Source organism: Amblyraja radiata, chromosome 1 (genome assembly GCF_010909765.2).
Source record: "Amblyraja radiata isolate CabotCenter1 chromosome 1, sAmbRad1.1.pri, whole genome shotgun sequence".
NCBI classification, from domain to species: domain Eukaryota; kingdom Metazoa; phylum Chordata; class Chondrichthyes; order Rajiformes; family Rajidae; genus Amblyraja; species Amblyraja radiata.
In genome coordinates, this window is record NC_045956.1 from 94,983,322 (window position 1) to 94,998,230 (window position 14,909).

General features: G+C 39.7%; 1 protein-coding gene across 2 annotated transcripts in view; it reads left to right on the forward strand.

The window, feature by feature from the left end:
- Positions 1 to 7,462, forward strand: part of pcdh7 (protocadherin 7) — a 377,653-nt gene extending 370,191 nt beyond the window's left edge. The window contains exon 2 of one of the 2 annotated variants that reach the window (XM_033026693.1): positions 2,431 to 2,587. In XM_033026693.1, the coding sequence (XP_032882584.1) occupies positions 2,431 to 2,454 (24 nt within the window). In that variant the 3' untranslated portion in view covers positions 2,455 to 2,587. Of the gene's footprint in view, positions 1 to 2,430 lie in introns of both variants that reach the window. The other variant, XM_033026671.1, reaches the window with a different exon arrangement.
- Positions 7,463 to 14,909: the final 7,447 nt, after the last annotated feature.

Here is a 14,909-nt window from a genome sequence, read left to right on the forward strand (position 1 = left end):
ACCCAATTACAAAGAGTCCCAAACAATGTTTCTTACAGTAGCTTCTGGAAGGAAGTCAGTTTAACTGAATAATGCAACATTTACCCTGGAATACAAACAATTCAGCCAGGGCTTCACACTTTGGCCAATCAACAAACAGCAGGATAACTGTCTTGCAACATTATTTACAATCCCTTTGCAGTAATCCAATCAAACTCATGCATTTACAATACAATAGACAATAGGTGCAGGAGTAGGCCATTTGGCCCTTCGAGCCAGCACCACCATTCAATGTGATCATGGCTGATCATCCCTAATCTGTACCCCGTTCCTGCCTTCTCCCCATATCCCCTGACTCCGCTATTTTTGAGAGCCCTATCTAGCTCTCTCTTGAAAGCATCCAGAGAACCTGCCTCCACCGCCCTCTGAGGCAGAGAATTCCGCAGCCTCACCACTCTCTGTGAGAGAAAGTGTTTCCTCGTCTCTGTACTGAATGGCTTACTCCTTATTCTTAAACTGTGGCCCCTGGTTCTGGACTCCCCCAACATTGGGAACATGTGTCCAAGCCCTTAACAATCTTATATGTTTCAATGAGATCCCGTCTCATCCCTCTAAACTCCAGAGTGTACAAGCCCAGCTACTCCATTCTCTCAGCATATGACAGTCCCATGTGATAGTGGAATAGCATAGATCTAGTGCACGGGTGACCGATGGTCGGCGTGGACTCGGTGTGCCGATGGGCTTGGTTCCATGCTGTATCTATAAATGAATCCTCAAAGTTTTGGGGACGATGGTGGTAATTTCAACCATAAACAAAAAACAAAGTTGGAACTGTCAGCAGGTCAGAGGTTATCAGAAATATGAATTCTGTATTTCTTTTCCTCCCTCTCCTCTTTCTCCCCCCCTCCCCCTCCCTCTATTCCCATCCCCCTCTGCCTCCCCTTCTCAATCGCCATCTACCCCTCCCCCTCCAAACCCCTCCCCCCTCTCTCCCTCTTGCTCTCCCCTCTCCCTCTCTCTCCCTCCCTCCCCCTCTCTCTCTCTCCCTCTCTCTAACCTGCTGAGTATTTCCAACAATTTCTGTTTTAATTTTAGGCCTTGAGGGGCCACAAATTATCTTCACTGGTAAAATGTCAATTTATAACAAATTCTATTATGTTCAGATTGCAGATCAGAATTCAGATTGAATTTAATACAAAGGAATATCAAGCTGGACGTTTCAACCTGTGCTCAGTTTCATTACCACTGTACAATAGCTGGCATTTCAAATAACTCCTTCACCAAATCACAAATATAACAGAACCTTTACTTTGCCATCCTTACTTACAAACATATTCTAGAAATGTATTAAAAGTATTTAACGTTAGGAAAGTTATTTTGTGAATGTGACTGAAGTAAAATTAACTGGTGATTAATTATATTACACTAGGAACTGTTCACATTTCACTGGAAGTGCAGTGGAAAAGAGCAAATTGAGACTCTGCTATGTGTCAGGTAACATTCCAAATGGCAGAAGTAAATAAGCTCCTATGAAATTCCAGCAGAGACTCTTCTGCCTTTCCAGGGTAATGTTCAACTCATAAAAAATTAATGCACAGAAAATGTACATGTCTTATATCCCCCATCCCACAAGTTCACAAGTTATAGGAGTAGAATTAGGCCATTTGACCCATCAAGTCCACTCTGCCATTCAATCATGGCTGATCACTGCCTCCTAATCCCATTTTCCTGCCTTGACACCCGTTCTAATCAAGAATTTGTCTATCTCTGCCTTAAATATATCCACTGACTTGGCCTCCACAGCCTTCTGTGGCAATCAGTTCCACAGATTAACTACCCTTTGTAAATTCCTCCTCACCTCCTTTCTAAAATAGTGCTGTTTAATTCTGAGGCTATAATCTCTGGTCCTAGTGGAAATATCCTTTTCACATCCACTCTATCAATGCCTTTCATTATTCTGTAACCTCTTCCTCCCTGTCGTCGTCCGCCCCCCTCCCCACACAAGCCCTGTCCCTCATATGAACTCCCACCTATTTCTCCCCTTCTCCTACACTCCTTCCTCTGATTTAACAATTAGCATGTTTTTAATTCTGTCTCACACCTTCCTCTTTAATCTTTGGCCTTTGCTCCAACCATTTGCCTATCAAAACCTCTCTTGCCTGTGTCGACCTATCCACCTGTTACCTGCCACGCTTTGTCCTGCCTCTCTTCTCATTCAGCTTTTCTTCCCCCAAGCCCCCTCCACAACCAGTCTGAAGAAGGATCCCAATCCGAAACATCACCTATCCATGTCCTTCAGAGATGCTGCCTGACCTTCTGAGCTACTCCAGCACTTTGTGGTCTTTTTTTGCATGCCAGCATCTGCAGTTCCTTGTTTCTAAATGTTGTCTAATACCTGAGATGCCAGTCTAATGGACAAACCCAGCTAACAAGATCTTCTTTTCTCCACAGATTCAAGGCCTTTGCCCGATGTAGCTTTGACAGGGAAATGTACCAGGGAATGTGACGAGTTTGGCCACTCTGACTCCTGTTGGATGCCAGTGCGTACCTCACCCGAGAGAAGGAAAAAGAACCAACCCAAGCTCTCCACATTCATGCCTGTTACAGACCGAGGGAGTCAGGAGAAGCTGGCCAACGGTGTTCCTCAGATTATAGGCGACCGCAACCGCAATCTTCTCAACAAAAGGCTGACTTCATCGTATGAGAATTTCAACACAGCCAGTTATGGTAAAAACGAGGAAGGAAATCCTGAAGATATACCGCTGACTCAGACGGCAGATTTCAAGCCATCTTCTGTTTCTCAGCTCACAAGGAGGGAAGTTTATCTGTGAAATATCCCAGCATGATTTTGTCAAAAAGCAAAAAGAGCAGCAAATAAGATACCTAAATTAAAAAAGAATTAAAATATTGTGCAGGATATCCCAAATAGGGGCTACCAAAGAGAAATGCACATGTTTGCTGTTCCTGACTCCATATCTGGCATTTGACCACGTTCCACCTGACAGTTCAATAAATTGTAAAAAAAATCATTCTGGTTAGCGAATTACATGCATGTTGTAACCCACCCAACCCCAGAACGCACGCAGTCCAGCACACAGACACTGAATTTTACATATTAAAATTTTGCAATGTAAATAAGAGGGAATATGTAATGAAAGGAGCACAGCACAAGATTAATACAGTATCAAGTGTCTACATCCCAAGCATCCAATGTAACTGTCTCATTGTTTTTGAAGCATGTTCTAAATTTCCAAAGTGTGGATCGCAATGTGTCTTGTGAGATATTTAACTTGGAAACTAATGCTGGATTTGGATGATGGGTCAGTGCAGAATTTTCAGCAATGAATTACAATTCGTGGAGATTTTCCTTTCAACATTCGCTGAATCACTGCTGCTTCAGGAAGCCTGCCTGAAATACCTATTTAAATGACATTAGTTCTGGCATCTTACATGTCTTTTGAAAACATTGTTAAAACAAATGTATCCAAGTTTGGGGACACAGAATGTACATTTTTTTTTCCCATTTTCAAGACTCTGACAAAATTCATAGAGCTGGCAAGAAGCCACTTCAATTTTTGTTGTACCAGGCTAAAGTAAAGAATAAATCATGCTATGGTTGGCCTCACTGTATAATGAAGAGAAATCGTAGTGCTGATCAGCATCTCTATTATTAGCAATGCCAAGATTAAGGGCACTGAAAGAAATACAGTGGAAGATCCTGATTTGTGAGCCTAATAGAAGGAACACTTGAAGCAATTAATCAGGAGCATTGCTCCATGAACTTAAACACAGAAACAACCATGGTATAAAATGTGAAGCTACAGCTCGTGAGGACATGAGTCAAAGATTCAAACAAAACTCTGGAGGAAACCTGCTGTAGAATGCTGCTCTAGAGTTCTGGGGTGAAATCCGACACGCTACCTGTCCCAGGGAACACTTTTTTTGAATGCAAGAGGAAGTGCCGCAATACTGGATTGTTGGTTCAAAACGTTGCTGTTGTGTGAGAAACAAACTGAATCGCATCCTTATACAAACTGATGATTCTGTACTTTTTACAAGTTGAACAACAAAACCAGCCCAGGAATCCCATTATACAATTATACTGGGACGATTGAAAACTGATAACTCAGGAAAAGCAGTAATGTTGGAGAACTCCTCTGTTTTTCATATTTGGTAATGAAGATATGCTAGACAACATCAGTAGATGCATGTTGTAGCTTTAGCAAAATGTAGCATTATCTAGGCCATGCCCACCCTGAATCAAGACTACAGCACATTGTTGTGGTTAGCATAGTTTACCCAGTTCACTCAAATGTTTAGTAATGTTATTTGCTTTGGAATTTACCAAACCAGGTTACAACTCTTGACTAGCTAAGAATCCAGACTGTAACACAGTGTGGACTTTCTCAAGAGATTGTGTTCTTTGGGTACATGAGAATGGATTGAAGTGATATTCTGAATTGACTTAAAGGATATACTTCAGGGGAACTAAAAGTGTTGAAGAACCTTCACAGTGGTATGACAGAGAGTTATCTAAAGATAAACCATTCTCAGCAAGACACCAATCCAATATGAACACATTCTGCTTAATCACAAAATATCATTATTTAAAGAGAAATTAATATAAAAAAAGCAAAGATATGAACTTCAAAGTGGCATGTAAGATGAAACTTGATGTTGCTTTGGTAAATTTTGGAAAAATACTGCTTTTGTTAGAATACAGTGCTTTTCATAATATGCATAGAGTTACTTAAAGTTGTAGCAGCTTCAATATTGGTCAATTAATCAATAAATACTTGTTGCACCCTTTGTTTACCTGGTACCTGCTGTCTTTCACTGTTTTACTGCATCCTTTTCCATACTGTTGAAGCCACTGGTTGAACGATTTCTTACCCTTGGCACATGAACAATCCGATGTAATCCTGCATTTTCCTGGTGAAAGCAGTGTTAAACAGTGGACAGTGTAATGTAAATACAATGCAAAATCAGCTATTTGAACAGTCAATATAACTAAAAATGGTGTAATTGATTATTTGAGTGTTCAAATCTTTGTTGCACTTCTGTTCAATAGTGAGGTACAAAGCTACTCCTCCCGGTACTTCTGTGTAGATACAGTAAGTACTTGTTGTTAATGGATGTTTTCCTTAATTACAAATATATACATATGTATTTTTATTGCACGTTACAAAAAACCCCACTAAATGCAAAGGAAATTCCTTTACTGATAATAACCGTAGTTTTTTTGTTTTTTTTACTGCAAATATGAAGTTAACCTTTAGTGTTAAACTGTGTCCTCTTCATAGTATTTGGCTGCATATCCCCAAACCATGCAAATTATTTTGGATGATTGGATTTATTCACCGCCCCATTTAGCATCTATTTGCACATGCCAAAAATAATGGGCACAGTTCAGAAAAAGTGGAAACCACACCTTGATAATGACTTGTATGCCTTTGACATGCTTTGTGAACATCTGCAAAGAATTCAGGATTTATTATGTTTTCAGCATTTATATAAAGCAAGAGCATCAGACTAAAGTATCACTTACAAATTGTTTTGCTGTTAAGACGAGGGCACAATGCTAAATTAAAGATCTGTTATAAATTAAATGCTGGCACTATCTAATGCCATCTTTTAGAGTGATCCTATAACAAGATAAATGTAATCTATGAAATTGTGCCTTTTATACCTAGAGGTATAAAGAATATTTGGTTCACTGAACGGATAGAACAAATAATAATGTTGACATTTTGTACAAGGCAGATATGTGTTGTCATTAAGGGAACATTGGGAAAGAAATGTGAAATAGAAAGTGTGATATTTTCTAATATTAGATACATGGCCATACAAAAACATTATGATATGCATAAAGAAGAATAGGAACTGTGATTGTTTATCTTTCCTCGCATCTATGGGGTGTTACTTTAATGCTCAAAGCGAAAGCAATTGTACATTCAGTTGGATAATTGCCTTTTTCAAACCATTGAAACTGTCAGTTTCAACTTACAAAATAATGTTGATTTTGATTAAATGTTCTATGTTTACACATGAACAATCTCATTGAAAATGTGTTTTTATTTATGTCCAAATGCACATTCTATACAAGTGTTTCTGACATTTTTTTCTAAGCATTAGCCTCATCCCAAACTGATTTATAGCAATTCCTTGTTTTACAAATGCATCTGCTTCAATAAATTTACTATGAAGGAAACAAACATCATCTGGCCAATATGCTTTGTTATCAACTGATGCAATGTTTAAACCTCTGAATAATACCAATTTCATTTTTCACAAAGTAGTAAAGATTATAAAAAACATCAAGCTGAAAAAAATGCTTCAGAAAATAAAACACGATTGTAAGGTTTTAGGATGCACTGAGGCATAAGATTTAGCGTTTCTTCCTCAACATGCCAACATTTTGGGATTTTAATATTCAGAAATATTAGTCGTTTTCCCAATACAACTTTTGTGGAATAAAGAAAAATCAACAATAATCCCTGTTATGATAGTTAAATAAATTCCAGCTGTCAATATTAAACTATACCCAAATAGAATATTGACTAATTAATGGTCCTGTCACATAATGCAAATGGAATAGTTTGAAGTATAAAACTGTCATTTTGTTTGAATAAAATTTTAAAAATATAAAAAAATGTATAAATGATTTTCTAATTAAAATACTCAAATATATTAATTGAATCATGATGTGAAAAACGCTGTGAATATTCTTCTAATTCAAAGCAATATATTACATTAGGAGATATTTGAAGTGAATTATTATTTTACGCAGCATGGCTGTACTTCCAGTCATCACTTCATGCTAATAATTGAATGCTTTTTTTCTGATTTGCTTGTGATAATAATAATCATGAACTATTGTGCTGTGACTTTTGTGTTGATGAGAAAATGGAGAATAATTTAACAACATTTACTGATGAGTCACTACGTATGTATCTTGGTTGAATCTGACTGAATATTCAATGTCAGTCCATTTCTGTTTTCAAAAGATGAAATATAATCTAATTACTATTGTTTAATGTAAACAGAAGATCTTCTTTTGTCATCTGCAAATTGACCCATTGCTTGGTGGAAATTTTGTGTGACCCTCCATATGGTTTTCCATTCTGAAGCAAATTATTGTAAAGGATTCCTATCAACTACCTTGTAGACATGCTTCTTTTAATATTGGCAGAAATAGTTTTGTAAGTTGCTAAATGAAAAACTTTCCACATTTGTTTCTTGTAAAGAAAATGAAATGCTGTTGTGCAAGAAATGTTCTCTCAGTTCTTGTCATTACCTTGCCCTTCATGCACTCCATATTTATGGTGCTGATTTACCAAGCATGCTTTGAAACTTGTCAATGTTGTGGATAATTTTATGCTAAACACAGCAGCAGAAAATGAATACTTGAAAGATGAAAGATGCACCTCAAAATTTGTCTTCTTTCTCCCTGCGCTTTGCAATAAAAAGAGAATCTCCTGCAGTGACTGACTTTTGCTTTGTGCAGTCCATTCTTGCTATTTTTATGTCAAAAGCATTGAAGGAAGGTTGATCCATGAGCTGACACATGTGTCCATTTTATGACCTGCACAAAAATATCAACTGCTTTCAATTATCTCCTTTAGATGACAATATGGCTGTTCAATCAAAATTAATGTTGTTACTTCACAAACATTCATAAGGTGACATTTATCCGCAATTCATAAATGAAGCAATCAATTAGCTGAGGATCTAATAATCAACTGCAAAGACGTTTCTATTATATTGTTATTTCAAAATTCAGCAAAGGAGGAACCCAAGTAAGATGCAGTTTTAAATCTTAATCTTAAACCATTAAGCAGATCACCTGTAAGAAGTAGGTGTCAACGATAATAATAGCAGTCACAATTGTCTTTCTGATAAAGGGTCCTGGACCATTGGTTCTCCTTCTGCAGGTGTCGCCTGCCCTGTTGATAGTTTACAGCCTTTATTTTTTTTTTATTCCAGGTTTACAGCAACTGTGGTACTTTAATTTTAAGTCACAGTGGCATCTCTTAGAATAGTACAGCGTAATTCTCTCCTGCACATGATCCATATGTCTCCATTCCCTGCATAATCCTGTGCCTATCTAAAAGCTTCTTAAATATCCCTGTCATACCTGCCTTCACCAACAACTCTCACAGCGCATCTAGGCACCCACCACACTTTGTGTGAAATAAACTTGCCCCGCACAACTCCTTTAAACCTATGAGATTTCCATACTGGGAAAAAGGTTCTGAATGCTAATTCTGTCTATGCCTCTCATCCTTTTAAATACTTCTATCAGATGTCTCCCCAGCCACTGACATTCCAGAGAAAACAATCCAAGTTTGTCCAGATTATCTTTGTAGCTAATACCCTCTATCCAGGCAGCATTCAGGTAGGCATTTTCCACACCCTTTCATGCCTCAACATCCTTCCTGGAATGCAGCTACCATAACTGCACACAATACTCCAAATAAGGCTTAACCAAAATCCTATTAAGCTGCAACATAACTTGCTAACTATCATACTTAATGCCTGACTGAATGTACTGGGAAAGTATCCAGTACTTGGTACGCAGTGCCAGAGGTGGTGGTGGAAGCAAATATAACAGGGCCTTTCAGAGGCTTTTAGATATAGGCACATGGTTATGCATGGAATGATGAGATATGGAACATGTACAGATAGATAAGATAAATGTAACTTCTTATCGTTTTCGGCACAGTTATAATGGGCAAATGGGCCTATGTTCTATGATCTAGTTTGAAGGAGTAGTATTTTATTGAAATTGACAAAAATGATTACAAACATAACTTTGCTTATCTAACTTGGATCAAACTCCCACATAAGTGAGTCATAAACTGGAAGAATATAGAAACATAGAAACATAAAAATAGGTGCAGGAGTAGGCCATTCGGCCCTTCGAGCCTGCACCGCCATTCAATATGATCATGGCTGATCATCCAACTCAGTATTCCATACCTGCCTTCTCTCCATACCCCCTGATCCCCCTAGCCACAAGGGCCACATCTAACTCCCTCTTAAATATAGCCAATGAACTGGCCTCAACTACCCTCTGTGGCAGAGAGTTCCAGAGATTCACCACTCTCTGCGTGAAAAATGTTCTTCTCATCTCGGTTCTAAAGGATTTCCCCTCTATCCTTAAGCTGTGACCCCTTGTCCTGGACTTCCCCAACATCGGGAACAATCTTCCTGCATCTGGCCTGTCCAATCCCTTAAGAATTTTGTAAGTTTCTATAAGATCCCCCTTTAATCTCCTAAATTCTAGCGAGTACAATCTGAGTCTATCCAGTCTTTCTTCATAAGAAAGTCCTGACATCCCAGGAATCAGTCTGGTGAACCTTCTCTGCACTCCCTCTATGGCAATAATGTCCTTCCTCAGATTTGGAGACCAAAACTGTACGCAATACTCCAGGTGTGGTCTCACCAAGACCCTGTACAACTGCAGCAGAACCTCCCTGCTCCTATACTCAAATCCTTTTGCTATGAATGCCAACATACCATTCGCTTTCTTTACTGCCTGCTGCACCTGCATGCCTACATTCAATGACTGGTGTACCATGACACCCAGGTCTCGTTGCATCTCCCCTTTTCCTAATTGGCCACCATTTGGATAATAGGCAGCTTTCCTGTTTTTGCCACCTAAGTGGATAACCTCACATTTATCCACATTATACTGCATCTGCCATGCATTTGCCCACTCACCCAGCCTATCCAAGTCACCTTGCAGCCTCCTAGCATCCTCCTCACAGCTAACACAGCCCCCCAGCTTCGTGTCATCCGCAAACTTGGAGATGTTGCATTCAATTCCCTCGTCCAAATCATTAATATATATTGTAAATAGCTGGGGTCCCAGCACTGAGCCTTGCGGTAGCCCACTAGTCACTGCCTGCCATTCTGAAAAGGACCCGTTGACTCCTACTCTTTGCTATTTTTCCACCTGGGTATCTTACAAGCCAAGGACATGAACATTGAATGATCCAATTTAAAAGTAATATCACCTCACCATCCTCTCCTTCTTTCCCCTGCACCTCACCTCCAATGCAGACCTATTTCTCCCAACATCTCCTACCACCCCAGGCACTCTGCTCCTTCCACCACCTCCTGTATGCTCCTCTCCTGCGCCCATATCTTCTTTTATCCCTCCTTCACCTCCCCCTGTCCTCTTCCACCCATTTCCCTCCAACCGCCGTTACATGTCACCCTTTTTAATTCTATGATACACTTTCTCCTTTTCATTTCTAGCCTTAGTCACTCTTGTTTCCTTTTGTCTCCTTTTCACCTCCAGCCTTTGTCACGAACTCCACCCTTCTGCCAGTCAGCCTCCTTCACCTCTATCCATCTATCACTCGGCTGGCTTTGTCTCACCTGTACCTCTCTTTTTCAGTGGTCAACCCCCGCCATTAACTCCATCAATCGGGGGAAGGGTCCAGATACAAAGCATCATCTGTTCATTCCACCCCAGATGCTGCTTGACCCACTAAGTTCCTCCAGTACTTAGTGTTTTGCTCAAGATTCCAGCATCTGCAGTTTGTCGTGTTGCCAGTTGAACATTATTACCTATCGTTTTTCAAAAGGCAGCTGTTGGATGAGTGAGTCTATTTCAGTGTCGGAGCAGCAGTGGGAACTTTCTGAAGGCAGCCGTTGAATTGGTTGAGTGATCAGAATTGGCTAATTGAACAGGCAATAACAAGAAAGTAAGGTGTAGTGGAATGGCCTGTTGGGAGTGGTCGTGATATATTATATATTTCTTTATTTATATAGCACATTTTTTGTCAACTTGCATTGACCCCAAAGTGCTTCACATAATTACATCCACACACACAGGCAAAGGTGGGTGAAGTGTCTTGCCCAAGGACACAACGACAGTATGCACTCCAAGCGGGATTCGAACCAGCTACCTTCCGGTTGCCAGCCGAACACTTAGCCCATTGTGCCATCAGTCGTCCCAGAGAGGCTATGTTGTGAGGTGCTGTGTTGAGGGTAAGTGAGAGGCTTTGACCCAAGAGGCTTATGTGTTGAGAGTCAGTGTGAGGCGTTGGTTTAAGAAGCTGAGGCTAGGAGGCCGAGGTTAGGAGGCTGAGCAGAGGGGGGCAGGAGGTAATGGTAATGCTTTCTGTTTCTTGTGTGTGATTGTTGTGCCCTTTTTTCCACAGAGTATTGTGCTCAGTTTTGGTCACCTTGCTATAGGAAGGATGTTGATAAGGTGGAATGAGTGCAGAGAAGATATACGAGGATATTGCCAAGACTTGAGTGCCTGATCTATTGGGAGAGGTTGGGCAGACTGGGACTTTATTCCTTGGAGTGCAGGAGGATGAGTGCTGATCTTATGAAGGTGTATGAGATCATGAGTGGAATAGATAGGATGAACTTACAGTCATTTACCCAGATTAGGGGAATCAAGAACCAGACAACATAAGTTTGAGGTGACGGGGGGAAAGATTTACTAGGAACCTGAGATGCACCTTTTTCACACAATGGGTGGTTTTGTGTATGGAATGAGCTCCATAGTTGGTAGTTGAGGCAGGTACTACAGTGCCCTCCATAATGTTTGGGACAAAGACCCATCATTTATTTATTTGCCTCTGTATTCCACAATTTGAGATTTGTAATAGAAAAAAAAATCACATGTGGTTAAAGTGCACATTGTCACATTTTAATAAAGGCGATTTTTATACATTTTTGTTTCACCATGTGGAAATTATAGCAGTTTCGGGGCACATAATGTTTGGGACACATCAATGTCATGTAAATGAAAGTAGTCATATATAGTATTTTGTTGCATATTCTTTGCATGGAGTGACTTGCTTTGCATGCAAAGTCTGTGATTCATGGAAATCACCAGTTGCTGGGTGTCTGCTCTGGTGATGCTCTGCCAGGCCTGTATTGCAGCCATCTTTAGCTTATGCTTGTTTTGGGGGCTAGTTCCCTTCAGTTTTCTCCAGCATATAAAAGCCATGCTCAATTGGGTTCAGATCGGATGATTGACTTGACCACTCAAGAATTGACCATTTTTTAGCTTTGAAAAACTCCTTTGTTGTTTCGGATCATTGTCTTGCTGTAGAATGAACCGCCGGACAATGAGTTTTGAGGCATTTGTTTAAACTTGAGCAGATAGGATATGTCTATACACTTCAGAATTCATTATGCTACTACCATCAGCAGCTGTATCATCAATGAAGATAAGTGAGCCAGTACCTTCAGCAGCCATACATGGCCAGGCCATAACACCCCCACCACCGTGTTTCACAGATGAGGTGGTATGCTGTGGATCTTGGGCAGTTCCTTCTCTCCTCCATACTTTGCTTTTGCCATCACTCTGATATAAGTTAATCTTCGTCTCATCTGTTCACAAGACCTTTTTCCAGAATTGTGCTTGCTCTTGTAAGTACTTCTTGGCAAACTGTAACTTGGTCATCCTATTTTTGTGTCTAACCAGTGGTTTGCATCTTGCAATGTAGGCTCTGTATTTCTGTTCATGATTCTTCTGCGGACAGTGGTCATTGACAAATCCACACCTGGCTCCTGAAGATTGTTTCTGATCTGTCGGACACGTGTTTGTGGATTTTTCTTTATTATAGAGAGAATTCTGCTGTCATCAGCTGTGGAGGTCTTCCTTGGTCTGCCAGTCCCTTTGTGATTAGTAAGCTCACCAGTGCTCTCTTTCTTCTTAATGATGTTCCAAACAGTTGATTTAGGTAAGCCTAAGGTTTGGCTGGTGTCTCTAACAGCTTTGTTCTTATTTCTCAGTCTCATAATGGCTTCTTTGACTTTCATTGGCACAACTTTGGTCCTCTTGTTGATAAACAGCAATAAACATTTCCAAAAGTGATGGAAAGGCTGCAGGAAAGACTAGGTGCTGAGAGCTCTCTTATACCCTCATTACAGAGGCATTTAAACACACCTGAGCAATTACAAACACCTGTGAAGCCATGTGTCCCAAACATTTTGGTGCCCTGAAATGGGGGGCCTATGTATAAACACAACTGTAATTTCTACATGGTGAAATCAAAATGTATAAAAATACCCTTTAATAAAATCTGAGAATGTGCACTTTAACTACTTGTGATTTTTTTTTATTACAAATATCAAATTGTGGAGTACAGAGGTAAATAAATAAATGATGGGTCTTTGTCCCAAAAATTATGGAGGGCACTATATATTTAAAATACATTTAAAAGACAGAGACATGGATAGCCAAGGTTTAGAGAGATATGGGCCAAACATGGGCAGGTGGGACAAGTGTGTACATCTTGCTTGGCATGGGCAAGTTGGGCTAAAGGGCTTGTTTGTGTGCTGTATGACATTATGTCACTGCAACTCGATGACCTGACAGAAAGATGCAACAAAGCAAAAAAAAAAACAGGAGATGCAAACCATGACAAACTAAAGGTAAGAGTCAAAGAGTAAAATAGCGTCAAATAAGATTGCTATACAACCTAAGAATTAGAAGCAGTTTACATGTAAAGAGCGAACAGAGAAATTGATTACGTTAGAAAAACTAAAGTATAAGTGAAGAGGACATAAAAATGGACTGTAGAAGTCTCTTCAAATATGGACAGATTAGTGGAATTGAGGAACAGGAGAATAGGGAGAATGTGGAGCAATTTAAATGTGTGCATTGGTTCTTCATGATAGAAGTCTTTTAGGGAATATTAGGGAACCAAGACTATTCACAATATACATCAGTGATTTAGATGCGGGAACAAAATGTAATACTTCAGTTCATTGACGAAACTTGGCAGAATTTGAATTATGAGGAGGAGGCACAAAAGCTTCAAAGAAACTCAGACAGATTCAGCGAGTGGGCAAAAACATGGCAAATGCAGTGTAAATTGAATGGATGTAAAATTATTCACTTCCATCGAAACCCAGAAAGGCAGCCTATTATTTTAAAATGGTGTTTGTTTTGAAGGTGCTGATGTCTAAAGAACCTTGGGCGATTTTGTATACCTGTCACTGAGTAAAAGTGCAGGTGCAACAAGAAATTAAGACTGCAAATGGCGTCCGGGTTTTAATGAACAGAACAAGAAACGTGCACTCACACCACTTGTAACATAGGACAGTCAAACAGATGCCTTGATTTCTTTAAAGAAATGGTTTAGCTGCCTGCATCGGGCAGGTATGTTGAGCCAGTCCTATTAAACAAAAAGTCAACACTATTTTGAGGTAGCTACAGTGTAATATCATATTAATACCAGATGAAACAATTGATCAAAATAGATTTTGGAATTTGAGGATGGGGTCAGTAACTTTGAATAAAAAAACATTGGCCTTTAGGTCAGGTGACATATTTCATGTTTAATGCACAATGTGGCCTTATATATGTGTAAAAGCAACTGCAGTTTGTAATCAGTGCATCGTGATAGAGCTCATGCATATTGAAACATTCAACGGTGCAGTCCCTGCTGTGCAATGTGCAGAGCACAAGCAGAACACGCAGCAGTGATATCAATCATTGCACTGTTCACATTGACACAAGACTTGTCAAACTGAGTCACGCTTAAGTATCTAACATAAAGAGATGGCCACACACAGATCAGAGCAGCAGGAAAGCTTCATGCCTATTTTATTTAAAGATATCTTTCATTGCTTGCAGGATTCAGTTAGCAGAGTTCACTGGGGTTAGCTAAGTCCACCTCGAAGCTGCAATGACTGAGATGTTTTTTCTCTCACTGAATAGGTGAATTTGTCATTATTTGTCATGCTTCCAGCTCAACCGTTTATTCACTTCTTGAATCTCAATTAAAATCAAGGGTCCCTAAAATAAGATTCTAGGGAACACCTGCAATATTCTCCAGAAAGGGTCTTCTACTTTGCTTTATCGTCTTGTAGTGAGGAGTGAGATTCTTGGACAATCTGCCACAACGTATGTAAAAGGAGAAGGAAATTATGACTGAACATGGCAA